At 45.2% G+C, this 27660-nt stretch overlaps 1 protein-coding gene across 1 annotated transcript in view; it reads right to left on the bottom strand.

Annotated features, from left to right (window-relative positions):
* The window catches only part of SYNPO2L (synaptopodin 2 like), a 518194-nt gene extending 495330 nt beyond the window's left edge, over nucleotides 1-22864 (bottom strand). Inside the window, exon 1 of the mRNA XM_085603509.1 lies at nucleotides 22442-22864. Coding sequence (XP_085459635.1) covers nucleotides 22442-22546 — 105 coding nt within the window. The 5' untranslated portion in view covers nucleotides 22547-22864. The remainder of the gene's footprint in view (nucleotides 1-22441) is intronic.
* Nucleotides 22865-27660: the final 4796 nt, after the last annotated feature.

Below are 27660 nucleotides of genomic sequence, written 5' to 3'. Positions count from 1 at the left end.
TATGGGACAGTGAGTTCCGAAGATGGTCCAGCACAATTGGAGCAAGCAGCATGTCCCTAGAGGTACTACATGAGATAAATCACCAGAAGCACCCCAAAATAAATTAATTGCAGTCCATTGCACTGTTAAAGTAGGGGGAGCCAATATTTGGAAAACCCATTCCATAAGGAATCCGGAATTCTGAAAGGATCTCCTGGAAGCGGCTCACAACCTGATTACTACAGGAAGGGCCTGGCTCACAAAGCTAAACTTACACTTTTGAGTAAGTTTACTACTTTTAGGTATTTACAAACTACGTGCAGAGTTTTACAACTTTGCACTCCCTATACTTATCTGTGTAGAGTTCCTCACAACTGGAGATACTGCAATCGGGCGGAGAACTCCTCACACAAATTAGTAAAGGGAGTGCAGAGTCATAAAACTGCACGTAGTTTGTGAATTGCATTTTGTAGTATGTTTTGCAGTGCTACAAAGTGTTCTACAAACTGTTTTCTGAATCAGGTCCCAAGTCAAGAAGTTCCCCCAGTGTTTTACATATCACTTGAGAGTCAAGCCTTTCTTGGAAGTCTGGAAGTCAGACGACCTACCTCGAACAATCTAACAGTTTTAACATAACCCTCTCAATCTCCAGTCCGTCAGTCTTAACTGATGCAACTGTTGGAATGTTAGCACTGGACATTGAAGAGGTTCAGGATGAAGAGGTAGAGAGAGATAAGGATCTGTGGAAATTTGTGATAGGAGATGAAACCAAGGTCGCCAGAAGCTTGTAGAAATTCCTGACTGGAGGGCAGGAAAGTGAAACAGGAAGTAGTTGGGATGTGAATGATCCTTATACTCCAATTAAGTTTGGTAAACAAGCTTCGCTAGTAATCAAACCAATCCTTCTGGGCAGGGCTTCTCACACCGCTTTTTAAACATTCTTTTCTTACAGTCACTACTCCATCAACATGGCAGGGCTCAATACTGCATCATATCCATAAAAAGGGCAGCCGCTCAAATCCCGCCAATTACCGGCTTATAGAATTACTGGATTTTGAAGCTAAGGCCTATGCCCGCATCCTACTGGCTGAATTAGAAACCTGGGTCACAGAAAAAAGTATTCTTCTTTACACCCAGTCAGGATTTAGATTGGGCTGTTCAACAATAGACAATATAACAGCGCTGGCATATTTATCCAGGCGGGCCACTTAGGACAAACATCCCCGTTTATTCTGCCGCTTTGTGGATTACAGTGCAGCTTTTGACAGTCGACCGGGGAACTTTATGGTACAAACCAAATTCCTGGGGGATCTCCCCCACACTCCTCTCTGCACTAATGTTACTTCACCAGATGACATGGGTGAGGATCAAAATCAGCACCACAACAATAGCCACACAGATTCCATCAAAGAATGGCTTAAAACAAGACAGTGTATATGTCCCACTACCCTTTAACCTTTACACTGCCGATCTGCCCAAATATTTGGCAGGCGCAAGCCTGGTTGCCCCAAAACTTGTGGGTGTATGTCTCCAGACATGTGATACACTGACAATATCGTTATCATGGACCAAACAAGAACAGGCCTACAAAAAGTCCTTAAAGCCCTCAATACTTATAATTAACAAACTCTTGGTGAATCAGTCAAAAACCAAAGTTATGGTCTTTGGGAACCATCCAAGAAAGAAAACTCTGCTCCGGCGAATTAGGGGATCGCGAATTGTAACTTGCACCAGTTACAGCTAGCTTGGTGTCTGGTTCAACAAAAGGGCACACCCTGTGGCCCACCTGAAACATCTTAGGTGCAAGGGAGCCGGGGTGCTACACAGCCTGAGATGCCTAAATCGTCAACTGCATAGCCCTACCACTGGGCCAATTTTAAAAGTCTCACGTGACAAATTGCTGCCAGGTTTGTCTTACCTGGCCTTCCCAGGTAAAATGGGCCCATGTTTAGCGAACTGTCAAAGAAGGACTTACAAGAAAATATTCTCCTTTCCCCAACATGCAAGGAGGTCCAGATTGAGGCTGGAGCTGGGCTTGGCATTCGTAGACCTCCAATGCCTTGGTGACTTAACGAAATATAACATCTGCACCTTGCATGCCCAAGCCCATTCCCTGAAAGCACAACTACAATCGATGGTCGCGGACGATCTTTTTCCCTGGCATTCACAGCTGCACTTGGCAATTGGGACATTAAAGATTGAATCCACAAATGTGTCTAATTCAAACATTCGCCTGTCCATGTGGAAAAGAACAATAAAAATAAATAAATCACTCAAATATCATTTGAGAGAGATATTGCAAGGATTCCACAAAAACTCCTCTTTACAGCCCTAGATGCCTCGAACATCATGGGAAAAGCACAACTATATTTCAACTATTTTCTTCAACTGCAGACTGGCAACAAGATTACTTACATGAGGCTGTTAACCCTTCTGGGCACGGAGGAATGGGCGGCTAACATGCAGGCTTGGCATTTACTAGCACGAGTCTTGGCTACACCTGCTGTGCAGATCTGTGCTTTACTAATAACACCTTCCAAATTCTAGCTAGGGCAGGGAAGTTCATCACCAACATCATTTTAACCGCACTGCATACAGACCATCTCCAAGATCCCTGCTCAAGATTAACATGCGGCCCTTAAATCCGTGCAACGATTTCAGCAACTGAACACGAAAAAATGGTTGTTCAGCAGTAAATAGCAGCGGATTGGAGCAACATGGGGCACAGTGGCTGAAACCCACCAAAACGATATGTAGACCCTGAAAATGCTTTTTTATCACAGTATTTTAACACATCATTTTTAACATGTTGGTTTTACTAGTAATGTCTTATGTCACTTTATGTAAAGGTTTTACATTTTGGAACTTTGTGCAAAGGTGTAATTAACTGTGCACTTAATAAACTTTCGATACATTAGTAATACCTGTGGGAGGTGCGGTAGCCTCATACTTAAAGGCTATGAGGAGGAAGACTACCCTATGGTTAATGAAGATTACTGGAAAGTAATGGGTTCATTATGCCTTATGTAGGGAAGTGAGACAAATGTGTCTCGGGCAGAACAGATATGCTGTGAGTGACAGTATGTGGATTTCACTGGAATAATAGTTATGTGGCTTAGAAAAGAGATTACATTTGGAGGTGGGCTGTAGTTATATTGCTCCTCAGTTAGTTTAAAAACTCAGGGTAGGTTATTCCATCTCGCAGGATGGATGAGCTGGGCAATGTTTTTGAGCAGAGGCAGTATGGGCCACTGCAACAATAGTTCCAGCCAATAGTGATCCTGCAAATGCAAATAGGGAGTTTGCAGGTTTGTGCTTTAGAACAGTAAAATGAATTAAGACATGATAACACACAAGGATTGACTAGAGAGAAAAGGGAAAAACAAGTTGTGTTGAAAATGAAAACACAACATAGAGAGTATAGGACGATTTGAGAGTCCAATAAAGGAGGTGAGGGGAGGATGGAAGAAAGTAAGTATATGAAAAAATATAGGGAATAAGGGTTTGGGTAGCAGCTGTTACCCCTAGCTTGCCAAATATTATCCTGTCACTAAACTTCCTACTGTTGGTTTCAGAGGTCATCAAGACAGCTGCAGGAACCATGTGCACTTCTGTAGTGTCCAAGTCTTAACCTTAAACTAGTTACTCAGCAGCAAAAAGTAGGCTATTGAGGGATGAAAAGTGGGACAAGCGTTCTATCTTGTCATGTAATTAGAGGTCAACGGCTGTATAATTTCACTTCTGCAGCCCCTAAGAATTTGATGAATGTTTTTCCAAGGAAGTAGTAGTAAGAAAAGCAAAGCCACAAACCAGCAGATTAGACTATGGAAACCCCTGCTACGGCGGGATCAATAAATCTCTGCTCCGCAAGTTCCAGACCATACTGAACACCGCAGCCAGACTCGTGCACGGCGTCCCCCGAAACTAAGATATCACCCCACACCTGCCAGACCTCCACTGGCTCCCCATCGAGAAGAGAGTAACTTTCAAGATACTCACCCATGCATACAAATGCCTCCACAACATCGCATCCCAATATCTCAACAAAAGAATTGCCTTCCACATACCCAAGAGAAACCTTCAATCCGCCGACCTCGCCCTCGCTGAAACCCACGCATCCGCAGAACCAGAACAGGTAGAAAAGCCTTCTCCTACGTCGCAGCAAAGACCTGGAACGAGCTCCCGATCAACATCAGACACGCACATACTCTGCACATCTTCAGGAAGACCCTCAAAACCTGGCTCTTAAACCGAACTGAGCTGCTCCCCCCCCAGCACCTTGAGACCCTCACGGGTGAGTAGCATGCTTCACAATTCCTTAATTGATTGATTGAAACAATATGAGTGAGGCAGAGTAAGGGTGTACGCTAAAGCGAGATAGTAATGAGAGGAAGGACAGACACAATGGGCATTATAAGGGAATTGAAAGCCATCAAAGTTAAAGGACGAAAGCATGGTTGGTGAAAGAGGTGTGTGAATGAAACATAAAAATCTAAATAGGGAGGGAGATGGAGAGGAAAGGAGAGATGAATGAACACTGTAGGTAAGACAATGGGGCTGCATAAGAGTGTGTATTCTGTTAATTACATTGATTCTTGCAGAAATTTTGAACGTATTTTAAGGCTTTGCCTACAAGCAGTCTGACTGTAGTTAAAGACTTATTGTCACCACACAATTGAAAGCATGTTCTTTGTGTGAAACCCCTTTTAAGTATTTTTCCCCCTGGAGGCTTGATTGCAACCCGAGTGAAAGTTAAAAAATGAAAAAAGTGATTACATTTTCAACAGATCGGCCATCTTAGTAACACGCCAACCCCTTTTGGGCACCAATATTTTTGGGAAATGTGTGTTTCCACTGGGGGGCTGATCAAGGTCCCCAGGGGAAACTACACATTTCCTCACAAAATAAAAGAAAGGTAGGTAGGGGGCCAACCCCCTTTAGTAACTTTAGATCCATTTGAGCTACATTTTAAAAGATTTATCCATCGATTATGCAGGGTTTGGATAGCACCCATCTTCGCACCATACATTGGCAGAGATTGTTTTTGCTATTGCAGCGTATGCTGCATTTCAATGATAAATTTGTTAAATTGCCCAGAAGCATCCAGACCATAACAGTTTGTTCAAAGTTCGGCCTCCTGTGGAACATTTGTCTGCCAGGTTTTCATAGATTTATACTCCTAAAGAGAATATAGCCATTGATGAGTTCTTGATCTTGTATAAAGGGCAGCTGCTGTTCAGGTAGTACATTTCGAGAAGAAGAGATCGCTATGGCATCAAGTTGTACATGCTGTGAGAGAGCTCTACTGGGTATGTATACAGCTTGGGAGAGTATACAAGGAAGGACTCTACTCTAAACCCTCTAGGATGACCTCCCACGCTAGGCAGTAGTCCTGGGAAAGATTGTATGGGAGCTTGTCCAGTCACTCCTTAACAAAGGTAGACAACTTCTATATAGGAGTAGAGTTGTTCCGTGCGCTATACAAAGCTGGCCCTGTAGATGGGGTACAGCTCGTTGTCGCCGCAAAGTATTCCAGCAGGAGCTCGTTTATAAGAAGTTAAAAAATTCCAGATCACTGTGCTGAGTTCCAACCAACTGATCACAGTCAAGATTGCTGATAGGCCTGATGTGTATGAGCTCACTACAATTCGTAATGAGAGTACTTCCCCCCGTGTTGATGTCAGTTCAGATGGCCGAAGTTCACAAGCCTACCTGTATACCTGATTATAACAAGTACATGGGTGGAATGGAAAAGAATGACCAGGTTCTTCAGCCATACAATGCGAATCGTAAAACTTGCACTTGGTATAAGAAGCCGTTTCTACCTGATCAATATACGATATACAAATTGTTTATCATCAGACCACCACAGGAAGACCCATGTCTTTCCTTGACTTTCAGTTGACTGTCATTGAAAGTGTTTACTGCTACAGAAACAGCAGCCCCCACTTCATATGCTGTGGAGGATGTGACTCACTCAGTTCGAGGACTGTTTAGCACAGTGAGTGTGCTAAAAGTACAAGAAGGACATGTCTTTCTAAGTATCTTGCAGCTGTCATGGGAGCCATTAGTAAAGGTTCACTAGGCACGTACTCTGTAATGCTCAGAATGTCAACAGAGGGGGGAACTTGACTGGCAGTAAAACCATGATCAAACTTTTTTCATTTGTGAAGATTCATGACGCACAAACCGCTAACAAGTCTGGCCATATGTGTGTACAGATTTGCTTGTGGTGTGTTTGTATGCAAGTTGGTCGATTAATGGGTGAGAGTTTGTTTGATTGGGGATTTCATCCTGTGGAGTATGAATGTGTTAGGCCATTGAATGTTGGCAGTATGTTCATGCGAGTGCACTGATGTGTTGGAATGGACCCATGGCCGGCAGTATGAAAGTCTTGTGTGTAATGCGTGAATGGCGTGTGCATGGCCAATAAAGTCATTGGTGCCTTGCCAAATCTTTGATTAGTGTCTGTTCTTTGAAGGTAGCACTTCTCAAGGTGCCAAAAACAACCTGTATGAGTGGTGATGTTATTTTCAAAGTTCAATACCAACCCTACATTTCTTTTTAAACTGAACACCCGCGGGTGTCCAGGGTGGTATAACTTGTATTGACCCCACTCACTTTCCCACAGTGCCCTGCAAAAATTGAAAATATGTCCTCAGAAATGTAGGGAAATTAGAGTTTTTAGTTAAAGTTTGAGGATTTCAAAGTCTTCTGGGCAAAATTACCTGACAGCCACTGAAGTTATGTACCCCTGAACTCCCCTGGTTGTCTTGTTTTATAAAATATGCAGGTTTGCTAGGTTTTCCTAGGTGCCAGCTGAGCTAAGGCCCAAATTCCACAGGTACCCATACAGTAAAAAAGGGGTCAGCTTCTATTGTAAAAATATGATGTGTCTATGTTGCATTTTGCGGGCTTTTCTTTAGCTGGCACCAGGCCTACCCACAGAAGTGAGATTGTATTTTTATTGGGCGACTAGGGGAATTGCAGGATGGTAGGAAATTTGTGGCTCTCAGAATTTCCAGAAGTTTTCCTCACATAAATGTGTGTAAAATGTGTGTTTTAGTCAAAGTTTGAGGTTTGCAAAGCCTCTGGGTAAATATATCTGGTAAAAGGCATGCAAGTAACTCCACCCTGGACTCCCCCTGTTTTAAAAAAGGTATAGGTTTGGTAGGTTTCCCTAGGTGAGAGGCTGAGCTAGGGCCAAAAATCTACAGCTACCCACATTCCAAAAAAAGGGTAATTTGTCAATGAAAATATGTAATGTGTCCATGTTGCCATTTGCATTGTGAGAATTGGGAGAATGCTAGGTGGTAGGAAATGTGTGCCTCACGCAGATTCCAGAACTTTCCATCACAGAAATCTGATAAAAAATTGTTTTTTAGTTAACGTTTGAAATTTGCAAGAGCATCTGGGTATGAAAACCTGGTGAGCGCCCCACCCTGAATCCCCCTAGGTGTCTAGTTTTTTAAAACTGTGCGGGTTTGCTAGGTTTCCCTAGGTTTCCCTAGGTGCCGGCTAAACGAGAACCTAAACTCCACCGCTACCCACATTGCAAAAAAAGGGTCTGTTTTCAGTGGAAAATGTGATGTGTTCATGTTGTGTTTTTGGCCCTTTCCTGTTGAGGGCACTAGGCCTACCCACACAAGTGAGGTGCCATTTTTTCAGGAGATTATAGGTGTAAAATTTAGTGAGACCAATGCAAGTCTCCCACCCTGGATGTACCTAGGTGCCTAGTTTTCAGAAATGTACAAGTTTGCTAGGTTTCCATAGGTGCTGCTAGAGCTAGGGCCCAAGATCCACAGCTACCCACATTATAAAAAAGGGTCAGCATTCAGTGTAAAAATGTGATGCGTCCATGTTGCATTTTGGCCCATTTCCTGTTGCAGGTACTAGGCCTACCCACACAAGTGAGGTATCATTTTTATCCAAAGACATGTGGGAACAGAGAAAAGTAAAACATTTGTTATTACCAATTGGATTTTGCTGCATTTGTGCCTTCCAAATGGAAGCCAGTGTGTAAGAAAGAAAACATTTTGAAAAATACCCTCTGAATCACTTGCTAGTAGAGGTACCCACAAATTTAAAGATGTACAAATAACCACTGCTCCTAAACTCTGTCTTGTGCCCATTTGATACCTATTTTTCTCTCTACATATTTCACCATATGCATTGTACGGTGCAACTCAGTTGTTGGCACTGGGTACCTCAGGTTCTGGAAGAACCTACAAACCCTAAATATCCCTGCAACCAGGATGATCTAGCAGATGTAGATGTAATGGCAACTTGCATTTGTAAATTAACCATTGTGACAAAAAGTTACAGATGCGTACATTGACACATATTGCAGTTTTTCCTACTCATTTTCAACATTCCCTTATTTTCAACATTTGGTTTCTTGGGGAAAATATTGTGGGATCTACACAAATTATCCTTTTCTGAATTTAAAGTGTTGTCTACTTTTCAGAAATCTGTGGCTTTCCTGGATCACCCCATGGGTTTCACACTGGTTTCCACCACAAACTGGAAGTAAATTGAAAGCACAAGGAAAGAGTAAAAATTAGCTACCTCTTTGAAAAACTGTGGTAAAAAAAAAGTGATTTTTTGTTTCAGCTCTGCATGTTCCTGAAGGCTGGGAAGATGGTGACTTTATCACAGCAAACTGTTTGTTGATGCCATTTTTAAGGGGAAAAACTGACTTTTATCTGGAGCACTTTTTTCCTATTTTTCTCAAAATTTAGCAATATTTTGCCTATATTCTTGGTCCCCTCCAGGAGAATCCACAAACCCAGGTTTCCTTTAGAATCCCCAGGATATTGGAAAAAGAGGATACAAATTTGGCGCCTAAGCGTGAACAACTCTAAATAGCCCAAAAAAGGGCTCAGCGCTGGAGGGCGCATGTTGAATGGAGCCCCAGTAGTTAAAAGTTTCTGTTAAATCTTAACTGTATTGTTTTTTGAAGAGCTGCTACCATACACACCTCTAACATATTTAAAGAGCAGTGGTAATACACTCTTCCAAACTAGCAAAGTGTGAGCAAAGGTGAAAGAATTCATTACAAGGTTTTGCAGTGACTCAGTCACAAGTGCATTAAGTGTGTAGATTCTCTCCCTTCAGTCTGTAGGGTTACTTAGTTAGAAAGGGAGGTCTGAAATGTGCTTGCAGTGGCTCTATTTGGTACTTTGATTAGGTCAGTGAGGCCCCTGTACGGGTTCAGTTGAGTCCCTACGAGAGCTCAGTGGGGCCCGTCAAGACCTCAGACGGGCAATAACAATATCTCAGCGAAGCCCTGCAGGGGCTCCAAGTGCACCTATAGAACCTTCCCTGGGTGCCTGTAGGAGTTCAGTGGTCTGCCTGAAAGAGCTTTCTCATATGCCTGTGGGAGCTATATTAGGGGCCTGCCAGTGGCGTAACGAAACTTGAGGGGGCCCGCTTGCAAAGTATATAGAGGGGCCCCCTCTGGGGTCACTCAGGAGCTCTGAGGCCAGAATACTGTGCTAAGGGGGGGGACTGGTGCTCAGGGCCCACCCCTCGGTACTGTGGGGGCTTCAGGAACCTTTGTTACACCACTGGGGGCTGCCTGAGCTCCACTGAGTGAGTGCAGGAGCTGACTTGGATCCATGCAGGGCCTGTGCTGAGTACAGCTGGGTGCCATCAGGAATTATGCAGGACGTCCTTTGTGTCCAGGATCTGAACACCAAAGTGACGAAGATGTTTGTGAAAAATAACGAAGATGCACAATTTAGTGATTTGCTCTGAACGCCATATTCTTTGAAATGGCCTATATAAAAATCTGGGCTATTTCAGTGTAACAGAGCCGGCTTTAGCACTGTTGGCGCCCTGTGCAACAATGATTTTTGGCGGACCCCCATGACCTCCTCCTCAGATGCCCTCATGACCACCGGGGGGCAAAAGAGCCCCTCATCTCTCCAAAGACACTCTCGCATTTAATTTGTTTTAAACCATTGCCCTCACGGCTGACTTTACTAAGAATGTATATCTACCCAAACAAACCCTTTTGCTGCGCCATTAGGAATAGATAATGAAAGACTGAGGAAAAAAACATAACGCCTTAACCTATTTTATGCAGTTTGCATGCAGCTCTATGATTACAGTTCATAGCAGTTACTGTTCTATATTAGGGTTGTACCTTACGAACTGCGGTGACAAAAGGATATTTGTGACAAAAGCAGTAATCCACTCAGCTATCCACATAAAATACAGATCTGTGATCTACACAGTACGCGGTCTTTGCAGCAGGGATATTCACCCTCTGCGCTACTTTATGGCAAGTAAAAACTGCCCCTAGACAGAACTCTGATCTCTCTCTCTAGCAGGAACATTAATCACAAGAGTCATCTTGACATTTTTAATGCTGCCTGAAAACTGTAAGCACAAAGAACTCTGCTGCAGGTGATTTTAAATCATATGTTATTGCTAAACACAGCGCCCCTCCTGAGGTAAGTGGCCCCCCTCCCCAGGTCAGTGCCCAGTGCGGCCACACCCGTCGCACTGCCATAAAAACGGCCGAGTGTGAATTATCGTAAATAATAAGATTACGACTCCTTATGGTATGTAGTGAAAGGGAAAATACAGTATGCGCTTTGTGGAATGTAAACATTGAGGGTCATTTGTAAAGTGGTGATATATGGACCTGACCTTGTATTGAGGGTAGAGGAGGAGGGCAGTGTTGGGAATAGAACTGCCGAGGAACCTCAACATACCACACAGCCTGGTCGTGGTCGTCATAAGATCAAAAGGCTGAAACTGTTGGACTATTCTGGAAAAACCCAGATATACGCTGCATCCTCTGAAAAGGGACAGTGAGTGATTACAAAATTAAAAGAAATCTCTCGGGGATGTAAAAACGAATACGTTCTCCAATTACCACACACAGTCCCCAATGATTTATGCAGAAACGTGTGCATTACTGTAAGGCGAACGGTACCGAGGCTCCTGGCTAAGACAGTACAAGACTGTACGATAGAGATGAGGCATAGACGGGAACAGCTGTGCGGCCGCAGAGACTGACACTACTCATACCAACAGGCAGCCACAGAAGCAATACGAGTAGGGTGACCAACCGTCCGTAAATTTCACGGACAGTCCGTAATTTCGGCCGTCTGTCCGTTGTCCGTGAAGGATTCTTTAACGGACGCCATTTGTCCGTAATTTTAACCGGGCACCGGTCGCACCACTCTAAAAGCGGCACAGCTTCCACCCACCTCCCTTCTTGATTTTGTAACATGCTCACTTATGTATCATTACTGCTCCTATTGTGAAGCGCTCTGACACCTTCGGGTAAAGTCCGCGCTATATAAAAACGCAATAAATAAATAAATAAATAAATAAATTCCCTTTCTGCCCAGGGCCCCAAACATCCTAGAACCGGCCCTGATTACACCGAGGCAGCACGCGGTTCTCTTCACAGAGCTTAATTACTGTCACTAAATTGTAAGCAGACCTCGGTTCTTCAAACATGCAGTCTATAATGTAATAAAATAAAGAAATGGCGCAATCGCACCCACACTGATTAACAAAGTATGGAGGACAATCCGTTAAATCAGTTCTCTGGGAGTATCTCCTTTAAGTACTGTACATCAGTGTGGGGTGGCAAAACTAACATTTTAGAAAAAGAGCCTGTCTTCTCGTTGTATTGTCCAGGAGGGAGCCCTACCCCCACCCTGGAAGGGCCAAGATGATACCTGAATACTGCATGCCCATCACTGTGACCACCCTGGTGGATCCTGTTCCCCCTCTTGTGATGGCTGCTGCCCCCTCCCCCCCCCCTCCCCAGTGATGGCTCCTGTCCTCCCATGTGGTGGCTCCTGCCCCCCCCCCCTTTCCCCCATCCCCGTCTGTGATGGCTCCTGTCCCCCCTGTGATGGATCCGGTCTCTGCCCTGGGTGGCTTCTGCCCCAGTCCTGGAATGGCTCCTGCAGCAAGGGTGAAGTTCTTGATGGGCCTCTTCTCAAAAAGGATCAGCTCAAAATTAATATGGAAAGGTGGGCGAGTGAGTAAGTGAAGGGATGGGTGGATGGCTGGATGAATTAGTGAAAGGGTGAATGGGTGAATTAAAGATTGAATAGATGGAGAATGAGAGAGGATGGATGGATTGATGAGTGAGTGGAAGGATGGATGAGAGAAAAGGTAAATAGCTAGATGTATGGGTGGAAGGCTAGCTGGATGGGTAAAAGGGTGGATGGATGAGTGAAAGGATGGATGAGTGAAAAGGTGGATGATGAGTGAGTGGATGGATGAGTGAAATGATGGCTGGATTGATGAATTGATAAGTGCAAGGGTGAATGGATGGACGGATGAGTGAAAGGGTGGATGTAAGGATGGATGAATGAGTGAAATGGAGGGTAGATGGACAAAAGGATGAATAGATGAGTGAAGGAGTGAAAGGATAGATGGATGAGAGAAAGGATGGATGAGTGATAGGGTCAATGGATGGATTCATGAGTGGATGAGTAGATGGATGGGTGGGTGGATGGAAGGAAGGAAGAAAGGATGGCTAAGTGAAAGGGTTGACGGAGAGAGAAAGGGAAGATGGATGGATGGATGACTGAAAGGGTGGGTGGGTGGGTGGAAGGATGAGTGACTGGGTGACTGGATGAGTAAGTGAAAGGATGGCTGGATGGGTAAAAGGCTGGATGGATGAGTGAATGGATGGATGGATGGGTAGAAGAGTGGATGGATGAGTGTACAGATGGATAGGGTGGATGGATGATGTATGGATGAGTGAATGGATGGCTGGATGGGTGAAATGATAGATGGAAGGATACATGATGGATAGGTTTGCAAATGGTTGAATATGTGGGCTTACTTATATACTATTGCGCGACCTCCTATGATGTGTCTGTAAAACTTATCTATTGTCCTGAAGTTTTGTCCTGAATTTTGACCTCCTGTCCTGAATTTGTGTCCTGAATTTTGACCCTTTGTCCTGAATTTTTACACTCACCGTCCTGAATTTGCACCAATGCCAGTTGGTCACCCTAAATACGAGATATTTCAAAGTGGACACTTTTCGGGACAGCTGACTCGGACAAAGAATGTTTAAGGGCCCACATTGTAAATCCATCAAATTCGATGCCAACCTGCAGCTCGAGCTCTGCACAGAATAAATATCACAGTTACAACCATGCCATTCATAAACTAGCATTTGCAATGCAATAGGTCTCGCAATTGCGAGATTTTGAGCTATTGGCATTGTAACTGACAATGTCTTTTATTTATGTGTTTAAAAATCCTACAATAATAAAAGGCATTGTCACTTACAATACCGATAGGTCAAAGTTTATAAAATGCGGGACCTGTTGTATTGCAAATGCTTGTTTTCACGCTAATAGAGGCCATGCCCCTTTGTTTGGATGAGGGGTGTCTAAAGAAAGGTCCGCTGCCGCTGTTAAAGGAAGGGAAGGAAAGAGACAACTGTACACGTGATAAGGGTAAGGAGAAAAAAAAGACAGTTATCATTTGTAATGTAATGTAATGTAAATTGAAACTTATAAAGCGCTAACTGTCACTCCGCGAGGAGTATCCTGGCGCTGAATGAGTCAACTGATACCGAATCAACAGGAAAGAACTTAGGGAGGATACAGGAACGAGAGAGTCATCAGTGTGTGGCGGTCAAAATTAGAGAAGTCTTCAGTGAGGACACAAAAAGCTGTTAGTGTACACGTGTACTGAAAAAGAGAGCTCTAACTGGGGACACAGGGAAGTGGGGGTGGGTATGGGGGGGCGATGTGCTTCCTGCGGGACACAGAAAAGAAAGCTGTCAATTTGGACATGAGGGAAGAGACAGCTCTCTTTCAGGACATGTGAAATAGACAGCTGATAGTGAAGGCATATGAAAACACACCACTGACAGTGAGGGGGACTGTTATTGACAGTGTAGGAAGGGCAGCTCTCATCGAGGGCTTAGGAACAGACAGCTACCAGAAAGTGGCAGCATAGCAAAGAGCTGGCTGCCAGAGACGGCGTGAGAAAGAAAAGAGAAAAACTGAAAGAAGTTGATGACAAAAATTGCACAATGAGTAGATGAGACAGCTGCCCGGAAAGAGATATGAAAGAAACAGCTCTCAATGGAACATGCCAATGAGCCCAGCCATGGGACAATGAGAATGAGACAGCTTCCTGTAAGGGCAATAGACTACAGTCCAGTAAGGTCTGTGGGTGAGGTACATGTGGGAGAAAATGTGAATATGACAGCCATCTAGCAGCCAGGATATCACGTGGATACAGCCGTCTGTGAACTACCCCCACCCCTCTCCGCACCCCCAACCCCAGTACCTCAGAATGCAGTCATGGCAGCTACAACGAAACCAGCACCCTCAAGGGTGTAAAAGTGCACTGTAAACAACAAAGAGCCATAACTCACCCCCCCCCCCCCCGCCCCTTCTGTGGTTGTACTCACTGCACTGGCAGGAGCGCAGAGGAAGCTTTCGCCTCTTATGAGAAATTCATTTTCTAGTGAATAGTAGGCGCTGTACAGAAGATTCAATTCAATTCAATTTTTGTCTTTATTTTGATTCTTAAAATCATAAAAGGCACATATAATTACAATACAACACTTTAAAAGGAATTCATGCAAATATGCATCATTGATATAAAGACTAAAAATCATAAAAGTCATAAAAATACCTTAAAAATATATTTATAAATTATTTTGCTAAGAACAATAAAAGTATTCTATAGCAGCAATCAATTCCACATCTCAGAATCAAGCAATTTCCTAAATTCCAAGGTAAAAGCATTACATAGTCCATATTCTGTTCACTATGATGGCTAACTACATATGATACAGAATAGTAAATCCGGTGGGCTAACAATAAAATATGCTTAACCGTTCATCCAACACATACAACGCCCCTCAGTGTTCCTTGCTACTTCAAGCACAGAAGATTAATTTACCTGTTCATATGAATCACGTAAAAATAAAAGCGATTTCTTTCTAACGCCAGGAGCCACAAGGCAATGAACGTTCATGCTGGTCCTTAGGACGGTTTGTTTATGCAGGAGGTCATTTACCCAGACAGGCGAGTGCGCCCTCTCTCCCTCCCGTGGGTGCAAAATCCACAGCCCGCTGGAGCCAGCGAGCTGCCCTGCTGCTCCTCGGAAACCACAAAGGCTTTTACAAACTGTCAACCAATATAGCACTTGCATTAGAAATCAAGGCCCCAGTGATAAAAGGGTGGTCACTCCAAGTTGACGACTAAAGTGCGAATGCATGTCTGTGGCAATTAACAAGCGCTTAAACATGTCCCCAAGCCTCCGTTAAGAAGGTTTTGGGTCTGAACAAATCTCATTTGGTGCAGATGGATGCGGGACAGAGTACTGAGCCGAACTGAGCTGAACTGAGTAGGAGGAGAGAGGAGCTGACTCAAAGGGGCTCGAGCGGTGCAGGCAAAGTGGCGCAGCTTTGGAGCTCAGTCCAGAGCCCCAGAGCGACCTAGTGCACGAGTGCATCTATTGAAACAAGCTGCCACCATTGCGCAAAGGCAGATGCTTGTTTACATCGCACTTCCACTTTAATGGAAAAACAAAGTGCCTACACCAAGTAATAAAGGAGACAGTGTAACGCTGCAAGTGAAAGATCCAGTCCGGATGGGCCGTCCAAGGAGACAGGGTGGTAACAAAGAAGCCTCATTTTGAATCGGAAGGCATAAACGATGAAGCCAGCCAATAGGAACGATGGGCGGGGCTTCAAGTCCACTTCTGACATCTCCTCGATTACAAGAAGCCTCGCAGAGCGGGCAGCGCATGCGCGCTGCAACGGAGGTCTGCGAGACCTAAAAAAGAATGCAGTTCAGCAAACGGATCAGGGACAACAGATTTGACAGCTGTCTCTGGATTATTATGCTTGTGCTTTATTTACCTGCCAGAACCACTGGGATTTACACATTCCAGTTTGTATGCCTAGACATCAGTGAGTGAAAGTCAAGTTGCCAAGGCCTACTGTAGTGAGATCACTAAGCAGGGTGTAGGTGCATGCTAATTTCACAAAACTATTATATCATTTCCAATTGAAGTATAGGTAAGCCTAAATTAATAATCGATCCAAAACTGCTTCTCTTTTCCTACACTTATACTGTGAAAATGTTGTTACACACACCAGTTGGCTACGCCAGACCCTGCTCAAAAGTGTGGACATGCTCCATGACGTATTGAAAATAGCCTAGCCTTTCCAATGATGTGGAGAGGTCAGGCCCTCTTTGATAAGATGAACAACCTTCATCTAGTTACTGACATGGGGTGCAGCAACTCTATTTGTGACATAAAGAGATCAGGCTGTCTTTCACTACAGAGAGGCCTTCCCTATTCAGCTATACCAACCATGTTCCTTGTTCCCCTATCAAATTATGTGATGAATACCAATCTTGTCCCTTGATGTGAGTTCGGTCTCATGCCTCAAGACTTGGAGAGGCCACGTCCTATTCCTTTACATAGGTAGGCTGTGCGACTTTCATGCTATGGAGAGGTCAGGTGCTGGGAGGCAAGACATATATTGATGTTGAAAGAATGTGTTAAATCCAATTATGTGGTGTGCTTAATCCCTATCTAATAATGTGGTGAGCTTAAGTCTTGTTTCAGAAGGTGCACACTGCAGCTCTAATTCTATGATGTGGACAGATCTCTGCCCTGTTGCCACTTTTGCCTTTTTACCACTTTTGGGCATTTCCTTCTCTGCTGTTCCCTGCTGCTGCAATCCCCTGCGGCCCACCTCCTCCACTGCCACTTTCCTGCTCCCCGCATTTTCTGCCTCTAAGGTGTCCAGTCCTCTCTTGTACACTACATAATGGTGGCCGCTGAGCGGTGAAGGTACAATCTACTGATCATGTCCGTGGACTGCTCCCTTCCCTGCACAGGCCCACCTGGTAGCGGCTGCTGGCCCTCTGGATAGTGGTTTGAGGCACTCTTTCACCCGCAAGCTCCCGCCTTTGCCTCATCCCTGGTGGTCCAGTGGTAGAATGTTTCTGTTCTGCTGCTGCACTGCCCTCTGTCTCGCAGCTCTGGCTTCTTTCTGCTTCTTCTCTCCCTTCCTCCATTTCACTGTCCTTTTTTCACGTTTTTACTCTGCTCTGTTGCTACTTTTGCCTTTTTGACACGTTTGGGCATTTTCTTCTGTGCTGTTCCCCACTACTGTGATCCCCGTGGACCTGTCCCCCTCCTGTGCCACTTTCCAACTCCCAGTATTTCCCGCCTCCCAGCTGTCCAGCCCTCCCCTGCACACTGCTTAATGGCAGCCAATACGCTGGCACACCAAAGGCAAGCCCGTCTACGTCCACCCATGCTTTAACCGTGTCCAGCACCATGGACCCTGGTCCTCAGACCCTCCACCGTTACGACACCAGCACCCTCCATGCCCTCAACCCCGGACACCACACCACCTGTCGCTTCACAATGCTGAATGACACCCATGGCCCCTACTCCTGCCACCAATACCGTCACACCTTCACCCACCACCATACCCCGGCACCTTCCCACCACTCGATCGACCAAAACTGGGCCCGACCACCTCAGCTGTATCCTACTCAACACTCGCTTCCCCCGCAAACACGCCGTAGAGATCTGGGACCTACTCGACTCCGTCTCCCCCGACATCACCTTCCTCACGGAAACCTGGACGAACCCCAGATCAGACATCGCCACCGCCATCCCTGAGGGCTACAAAGATAATTCTCAAGGAAAACAACAACCAACCTAGGGGAGGCATTGCCATCATTCACAAAAACACCCTCCGCCTGACCACCCACTCGGATGACCCAACAACCAGCATGCAGCATCTCCACTTCTAGGTCCAGATCAACCTGAATGCCACTCTCCACTGCACCCTCATCTACAGACCGCTCGGTCCCGGCCCATCCTTCTGCGACGTCATCATCAACTTAAACGCATCCATGCTCTGGCATCCGCTGACTACATCCTACTTGGTGACCTCAATTTTCACCTCGACAACCCCAAAGGCCGGAACACTGCATCCCTACTAGAGAAGCTCACCCATGCAGGACTCAAACAACTAGTCACCTCTCCAGCAGGACACACGCTCAACCCTGTCTTCTCCGCCAGCGACAACATTACCTGGCTCACTCCCGCCCTTCAAGAGTCTAGGCGCACCTGCAGACGCCTCAAGAAGAGATGGAGGAGCAAGAAAACCCCGGAAGCCCATGCAGCCTTCAAATCTGCGGTCACCGCACACCACATCTTCCTCGAAACGACAAAGAAAATGGTCCTTCAAGAAAGAATCAACGCGCACAACAGCAAAGTACTCTTCACCGTAGTCAAGGAGTTTGCGGAGCACAACACCGAGACTACAAACATCCCTCCTTCTCAAGACCTCTGCAATAAGCTTGGCACCTTCTTTCACCACAAATTCAAGCAGATCTACAACAGCTTTGACACCCAAGACCCTCTCACCACACCCACCACCACCGCACCCAAAGACGACACCCCCCCACCAGACCCTGATCAACTGAACCCCCCTCACCATGGATGACACCCTCAAGATGATGATGAGCATCAACTCCAGAGCCCCCTCGGACCCTTGCCCTCATCACATCTTCACAGAGCCGCCACCTTCATAGTCCCCGAGTTCCGCCGCACCATCAACTGCTCCATCGAGACTGCCACCTTACCTGAAGACTGGTAACACGCTGAGATCAGCCCCTGCTTAAGAAGCCCCCCGACGAACCTCAAGAACTTCATACCCATGTCCCTGCTCCCTTTCCCAGCCAAGGACATTGAGAAAGCCATCAACACCCAACCCCTCAAGTTCATTTAAGCCAACCACGTGCTGGACCTCTCCCAATCCAGCTTCCGAAGCAACCACAGCACCGAGACCACCCTCCTCACCGCTAGAGATGATTTCAACTCCCTCCTCGACTGAGGCAAAACAGCAGCCCTCATCCTCCTCAAACTCTCGGCCGCCTTCAACAATGTCTCCCACAGCACCCTATTCACAAGGCTCCACGACACCAGCTTCCATGATAAAGCCCTGGAATGGACCCACTCCTTCCTCACCAGTCGAACGCAGAGAGTCAAAATACCACAGTTCCTCTCAGCACCCACAGAGATCAGCTGCGGAGCGCCCCAGAGCTCCTCCCTGAGCCCCACCCTCTTCATCATCTACATGGCCCCACTCGCAGTCATCGACACGAACCACGAACTCAACATTGCCGACGACAACACCGAGCTGATCCTCTCCCTCACCAACGAACCCACAGTCGCCAGGAGCAACTTACAAAACTGGATGAAGGCAGTCGCCACCTGGATGAGAGACAGCTGCCTCAAGCTCAACTCAGACAAAACAGATATCCTCATCCTGGGCCCCATCCCCTCCCCTTGGGACGACTCCTGTTGGCCCGCCACACTAGGAACACCCCCCACACCCACAGACCATGCAGAAAACCTTGGCATCATACTGGACTCCTCACTCACCATGACCTGCCAGATTAACGTCACCTCTTCATCCTGCTTTTACACGCTTTTCGACTGCTTCGAAAGATTTTCAGGTGGCTCCCCGCCAAGTCCAGAAAGACGGTCACCCACGCGCTCACAGAAGCAGACTTGACTATGGCAAAGCACTCTACACCTGCATCTCCAAGAAACTGCAGAACATTCAAAACTCCGCAGCCAGATCTGTCCTCAACATCCCCCACCACAGCCAAATTACTAAACACCTGAGAGCTCCACTGGCTCCCAGTCAACAAAAGGGTCACCTCACACACATCTACAAAGCCCTCCACGACGCGGAACCTGCAGACCTCAACCATTGCCTCTCATTCCAAGCACCTACCAGACCACCCAACAGGCACTGGCTACCATCCCACGGATCCGTAAGACCAGGGTCGGAAGAAGATCCTTCTCCTACCTTGCCGCCAAGACCTGGAACACCCTGTCTCTCCACCTCAGGCAATCACTGTTGCTGCCCCAATTCAGAAAGGACCGCATGATGTTAATGTTAATGTTGTAGACTTGTAAAGCACACAGCTACCCCAGCAACGGGGCGTCCCGGCGCTGTAGACCGCTGGGGAACCCGTCCTGGCTATCCCTATGAGATGGTCCCTTTCTGGGTATCTCCAAGGTGAAACCAGGCATCCCCGGCATCTGTGGGGGGCCGTTGTAGAGATGAGGCAAGCTTAATGCCCAGAGTTGCCAAGTGTGTTCCTGGTTAGAGTAGGTACTGAGGCAAGAATTATCGAGTCCGTTTTTGACCCTGGTCCACGACCCTGCCGCGTCGGGTATTGAACCCTGGTCCCTGGCCGATTCTCTGCTTACAGGTCTGCCGCCTCTAACTAGTGAGCTACACCTCTCCACAAGATGAGATGGCTGTTCAGCTGAACCACAGTGCCTAGATGGATCAGCAGCGCCATGAGGCCCTTACGGGTGAGTAGCCGCGCTTCATAAGCATATGATTGATTGGTTTTGATTGATTGAGAGATCATGTCTGTTTAATGAGGTCACTTCCTATGGTACAGAAGCACCTTTTCTCCCCAGATTTGTAAGTACAATTGTTGCTACGCTCCTCTTTCATACTTTTTTTAAATGAAATTTGATCAGATTTGAGACAGGTGGAGCTGTGCAATAGGGTGGGCCTGGAACTACCAAACAATACAAAGGTAAATTTGAAAACACGTAAGAGCGCGAGTTAGATATATATGTGTATATTACAAGAATCTAACAGTTAGTATTTCACTCTGGGAGGATGGTAGGAACACTTACACACCAAGATGTCAGAAAGCAATATGTATAGTATGAAACACATCTTAATTGTGAGCTGTGCTGAAAAAAGACTAGCTGTGACCGTGATAGATGTAAAGTGTTGAAGAATTGAAGAAAATAAAGTTTTGAAGATACTAAATATGAAATGTTGAAATTTTATTTTCAGCTATTGCTAAAGTATAAAGAATTATATGTGATGATGCCTTCAATTATTTTTTTACTATTCTATATTAAGATGAAATACATCATGTGTCAAGATGTACACAGACCACTTTCTAATATGTAATAGGCAGAGCAAAGGAATGTGAGTCGCATGGTAAGCCTGGGCCCCTCAAGGCCAGCTTTTAGGGCCGGACTGGAAACCCAAAGCAGCCCTGTCAATTTTGTCAGGGTTGCAGGTGTGAAGCGCTGCTGCTTTTATTACCGGGAGCCAATATGCAGCGCTGCTGCAAAACGAGCCCCCAGTAACAAAACCGGCCCCCATGCTTCCATCCTCCCGGGGAAACGCCCGATGCCCGCTATGGCCAGTCAGGCCTCACCAGCTTTGTTGTTGTTGCCTGACTTTTAGGATGTGTACTTCTACATGTCATGCACTGCTGTTAAGGAGACAACGCAGTATGCTCCCAGACGGCCTCAGGACTCGTGCAATGCTCCAGTGTAGCATGCATCCCTTGCAGGGGTCTATCGGCTCCTGCTCAGCAGCCTCTTTGTCATTCCTGGGACTTCTTTCTAGCTGATTTCAGCTCTCGTCTTCCTCAGCATGCTACGTAGGGACTTGATCAACCAATAGCATAATGTCCTTGTTGATTCTCAGCCATCGTTTTCTAAGGCAGTGAGGGAACTAAGATTTAGGGACGACAGGGTGTCATGGATAGGTAGGGCTGATGTAAGATGCATCGACCTTTCTTTCCAAGCTTCTCGCTGCAAAACGTCAGACGTGATTTCCCAAATCACGAGCATAACATCCTCAGCAGCTATATGTGTCAAGTTATGGCATTTAGTCTTATTTGTTCAAAGATAGGGCAAAGTCGTATGTCGAGAGCTGAGCGACTGGGCTCATGCAGGCCCATCCCGGAGTGCCATATGCATTTTACTGGTCAGCCTTCTTTATTCGAGTTCAGAAGTGATAACATAATACCACAAAAAGGGGGAGGGTTTGCTTAGTGATTAAGAACGGTTGCTTTGCTAATTAAGGAGACAACTTTGCAGCCTCCTTGGCCTGTGGCCTAGATTCAGTTCCCAATGACAGAATGTTTTTCTTTTGGAAAGTCACCTTAACGCCTCTGAATTGCAGCCAGACAAATGTGGGTTTGACTTGCAAACATACAGTTTCTGTCCCTCTCTAATTCGACTTTTGCTGTGGTCACTTTACAGTGCTCAATTACTGAGTGGCTGCTCTTTTTAAAAGAGGTACTTTTGGGGTTAGAGTAAAGCTTTTTCGTGACCCAATCACAGACTATGCAAACACACAGGAGTATGGGGAAGGAGCGCAGATCGTCTATGCGGGACTCATTATTAAAAGTGTTAAAAGCGTACACAGTACAAAAACACAGAGCGACTTTAGATTAAATGAAATAGACTCTAGTGGACTTTGGACAGTTCTACAGGCCCCATGTTTGTGAAATCCACAATCTTGAAAATGCTGAGATTTCAAGCGGGGGTACAAATTGAAATATCCCTGCACCAGGGACGTGCGCTTCTATGTCACACAGCTGAGTAGCGCCTTGGATCATACCTTAGACACCAATAGTGGTAACTTCTTTTCGGATCCTCCATGCAGCCTGAAGCCCCAGGGGCCCTCTCCCGAGAGTGTGATAAAGATCTGGTCGTCGGCACCCATGACTTCTTCTTTCTTCTTACTTGGTGGAAGTCCGAGGTGTCGTCATAATTGCCATCTCTCTCAGCAGCCCCCACCACTGTTGCAGTCTTTCTCGGTCTCCCCTACCCTTTGCCGTGACAGGCCCTCGCCCCAGCACGGTGCAATGTTGTCTGCTGAGCCTGGCCCTCCCCAGACTCTGCTGTCCTCAAAGCTGCTTCACCGTTCGACTTGCTGCGATCAGTCATCAAGCTCCGTTTTTGGCAAGAAACGCATTTAATCCAAAGCACATGTTGTGTCACTCGTACTGCCCGTGTCCCAACTCATGCTCCGTGTCTGCCTAAAAATAGCTCCCTCTGGCCTCTCTGTTTCGCCGGAGCCTTTTTTTCGTTACAAACTTTACTGCTGGGAGAAGTTTACTTTTAGCCACAGAGCGCTTTTTCAACTGCCTGTATGTCCCCGCGGCGTCCTATTCTCAGTCCACTAATACGCAGCTGGCATGAGTTTTAGGGGCTCTCTCTCTTTAGAAGATCTCACAGATGCCACCTGTCACTTAGACCAGACTACCCACCAGAAAAAATATCAAATTGCAATGCACTGTTTTTTCCCCTATGTAGCCGAAGGCACATACACAGGATCCTTTACGCTCCCGGATGTCTGGTGCCCCCACTGTCCTCAATACAGTATCCAAACAACGTATTCTACTATAGAAACTGTTGCTGTGCAAAATATGCATATACTTGCAATCTTGTATTAACCATCGATAAGTCAGTTTATGTTCTTCTCCACAGCTTTTAGCATCTGTAAACACCAACCACATTACATTTATTTCAAATTCCGTGGCATAACTATTGCTTGTGGTATCTGAGAATCTCACTGCAATAAAACTTTTTAAGAATCCGCTTTGCTCGTTTTGCACAATTGTATTTTCAATTCAATTCAATACTTTATTTGGATACAACATATCCATAAAAGCACAAAATCACAAAGTAATACATAAAAACACACAAGTTCATGATGACCATAAAAACTGATATGTATAAAAACCAGCAGTAAAAGAATATAAAAATATTGTTTATTCAGTGAGCATTGCGTGCACGAACAGCAGTTGTCAGAAAAGTACTCACACGAAATACTAATTAATTGTCTTCCAAATCGAGTAGAGTCCTGTATGCATCTCTGTAATGTATGGGCGAGTACCTTTTAAAAAAAAGAGTTAAAAACAATCTTATGTATTGTATGTAAAATTTACAAAAAAATAAAAAGTGTAATGTGGTTTGACCTGAGTGACCTTCACATTGGCATGGCATTTGATCAAGATTGGTATGAAAACCAAGAGGAAAACACAATAAATACTTCGCTGTGCCAGCCCTTAGACGGAAAAGGAGACCCCGCTCCCAAAAACCCATAGGTGTGGTAAGATAACTGGCCAGCAAATGATGGTCGTTCTCAATGGTCATAAAAGTAACTACAGTGGACTCCCTACACTCCCTGTCGAGTCTGTCCTTTCTATAAAGTGCATTTAGGGCCCCTCGCAGATCTCCTTTATTCAAATTCTCAATCTTCTGTTGGCTATTGAAAATATGTTCATAGTTGATCCATGCATTTATCACATTTAATTACAGAACAAGAGGGTATAACCAGTATACAGTTGGACCTGGGCCAATTATGGTATGTACAACAAGAGGTCCAACTGACCTATACTTTTCAGAGAAAAACAAGAAGCTAATGAGACACCCAACAGATATAAATTAAACAATGACCAGATAATTTGGTTCAGAAAAGGAGTTGTAAATTCAATTAAATATTCACAGTGTTAAAAAGTTTGCTCCAAGGTGAAAAAGTGGATAAAGTGCTCAAGTTAGTGCTCATGAAGTGATGGGGAAGTGACAATCGAAATGTAAGCAATTACAATATTTACAAGAATGAGAACGACCTGTCTAACAATACATCCAATAGCTAACTAAAGAAGCCCAAGTGATGGGATGCCCGGAATGTTTTATTCTGTTCACCGCTTCTGGGCTGTAGAACGAGTACAGGTCAAATACATATGAAAGTCGACGTTTTGACCCCAGAACTTGGAGAGGGTAATTGATTCCTATCAACGGGGTCTTCCTCAGGACGGAGAGCAGAGCAACCTATAGGGTAGGTACGGATAAAGTAAGTATTTTGCACAATATTTATGGGTTGTGTACTTTGAAACACATGGCAACGCAGGCTCACCTTAATCTAGGACTGCCAGTGGGGCAGTGGAGAAGTTCAGGATAGGGCCAAAGGCTACAGCTCCAGAAAAAATGAAGACACCACACATATAGAGACTGAAAGTAAAGAATGAAGGGGGCCTCAATTTTTAGAATGCATAAGGAAGACACTCACTAGTAAAAATACCAAAAACTAAAAATAGATAAGGGCTGGTTTGACTCCATTTGTTAAAAAAAAGGAAAGTTCTCACCAAAGTTTTAGGTACTAAACCAAGAAACACCTCCGAAATTCCCAGGCTCCGTAGGGAATACAAAATGGCTAGGAAAAACAGGGAGAAGGTGCTAAGGGAAAAAACCTGGGCCAAATTAGAGCAGACCTCGGCTTCAGGCAATTGAGGAATAAATAAACGGCCCCCTCTTTAAAACTCCTAAAGATCCAGTGCTTGATGTCAACATAGGGGAGGAGGAGTGGGTGACTCATTTTGAAAGTATTTTTGCCCCAATTGATTATTCAACACCTCCTGTCTGTACTACTTCTGAGAACCATCTCTCTTTTTCTACTAATGAAGTCAGAAACGGGATAGAGGCTTGCAGCATCGGGAAAGCCCCGGGCCCTGACGGTGTCCCATTGGACTTTTTCTTTGAGAACATGGATATATGGGTTCCCCTATTAACCAATGTTTTTAATAAAATTGCGTTAGTTGGCCCCCCATGTCTTGGAAAACCAGCATAATTGTCCCAATCCACAAAAAGGGAGACAAAGGTAACCCTAAAAGTTATCGATCAATCTCGCTGATCGATACGACGGCCAAACTTATGGGCCGCCTTCTTTTGACGAGATTGGAGGCATGGGTGAGGAGCAAGAATATTCTAATGGAGTACCAAAATGGCTTTCAAAAAGGAAAGGGCACGATAGACCAATGCCTGAACCTCTCATTGATCATGGACAGATATGTCAGAGGCAAGGGTGGGAAGATCTATCTTGCCTTTATGGACTTATCCGCAGCCTTTGACTGCGTGTCCCACCCTAGACTCTGGCAAATAATTGAGGAGATGGGAATAGATCAGGCATTGGTTGATTTAATTAGACAGCTATATTCTGATGCCTCCTCGTCAGTCCGCTTTGGGAAGAACGGGGAGTGCCCGACCATTTAAAATCTTTAAGAGGGGTAAGGCAAGGCTGCATACTGGCACCGTTTTTATTTTCCATCTATACCAACGGCGTGGGAAAACATCTTGAGGGCGCAGTCTTGGACGTCCCTGTGCTCTCTAATCATCAGCAGTTACCGATTCTGGCGTATGCTGATGATGCCGTTTTGATGACCCGAACTGGGACGGGGATCCAGATCTTATATACACCTATGCGGCTTTTATGAATTCACTGGATTTAAAGGTGAATCAGACTAAATCTTTTATAATCATTGCAGGGGCAGGGAAACATGATAGACGGCCTTTTTTTCTTTATGGATTCTGGCAAAATTGAGGTGGTGGGCTCGTTTCCCTATCTAGGAGTTCTTTTTTATAAAAATCAACCATGGTCCTGTTAGAGGGAAGATCAATGGGTATGCAGAGAAGCTTAATGGCGCTGAAAACATTCTCCAAAAGGTTGGGAGCCAAACCCCTAATTTCAAAGAAAAAAATGTATCACGCAAAAACTAAGGCGGCAGCTGTGTATGGGGCAGGAGTATGGGGGATGGCTCCTTGTGATTCTCTGCACTCCATCGAGAACACATTTTTAAGTCTTTTACCTCTCTTCCCCAGTCATACTCGAATTTTGTGCTTCACATGGAACTGGCTCTACCATACATTACGGACTTGATCAAAATGGCACTACTCCTGCTGTGGCTCTCTATTTGGCGCAGGGACACAGTCCCCCTTACGCAAAATGTAATAACAACTATTCTAAAATCAGACAACTACTGCAGGATTAGGTGGCTAAAGTATGTGGAGTCAGAATTAACAGCAATTGGTTTAAGTCGCCTTTTTATGGTTTAAATCGTTTTATTGATTTGTTGCAAGTGTGGTAAATAAAAATTCCTTTACCGGGACTGAATTTGATACAAAAACATTATAAAATAGCTCAGTAAAATGAGAGGCAGAATCCGTGATATTAGAGTTTCGGAATGGGCTTTATTCCAATAAACGATTATAATCGGATGCCTCAAGTTCCATCACCACGGGGGTTCAGGAAGTGAAGTACACCCTTTATTGACAAGAAAATGACTTTTATAGTACATACATGACAATGAAGTAAATGCAGTAGGCGTAACAATTGATAAGGAAAATGACGTTTGGTCCGCGTAACCAGAAATGGGTGTAATAAGGCGAAAAAAGGAACATGATTGGTTATGATGTAATACATAGGTGGATCTATAAGATAATACTTGGCATTGATGCGCGCGCAGCAGCATGACGTGTAATTGACGTGTAACTAGGGGGTGACGGGGACTTGACATTTAGCTCTACATGTGGAGACGAGAAGTCTGGGGGGTCAAGTCAACCTAATCCCAAATCATATCTAACATCCTATGTTTAAAGAACTATGTTATCCATAAAAGAGGGACTCTCGGACAGAATCTATTCTATACTGACTGTGCGTGCGTGTACAAGCGTCTAAGTGTCTACACTGAATGCGAGGGGGTAGGAATATTCCATGGTAACAGGGCTATGAATTACTTGCATGAGGACAGAGAAGTTGGGCCTTTTTGCTTGGTAACTGGAAGAATGTTTACTTAAACTACTAGGCAGGAATGCATCGGCTGAGGGGGAGGCAGATAATTCGAAGGTGAAATACAGTTCTTGGCAGAGAGTAAGCTGATGTCAGGCTTCGTGAGCCGCGCAGAGAATGAGACAAAGTTCATGGTCACAGATGCAGGCTCGGGCTGGAGCTTTCAGAGGCAGAAGGCAAGAGGAGTTTTGATGACAGAATCAGGGCCT

This window comes from Triturus cristatus, chromosome 1_2 (assembly GCF_964204655.1).
Source record: "Triturus cristatus chromosome 1_2, aTriCri1.1, whole genome shotgun sequence".
NCBI lineage: Eukaryota > Metazoa > Chordata > Amphibia > Caudata > Salamandridae > Triturus > Triturus cristatus.
The sequence above is the reverse complement of the archived record's forward strand: the minus strand, read 5'-3'. Positions and strand labels throughout refer to the sequence as shown.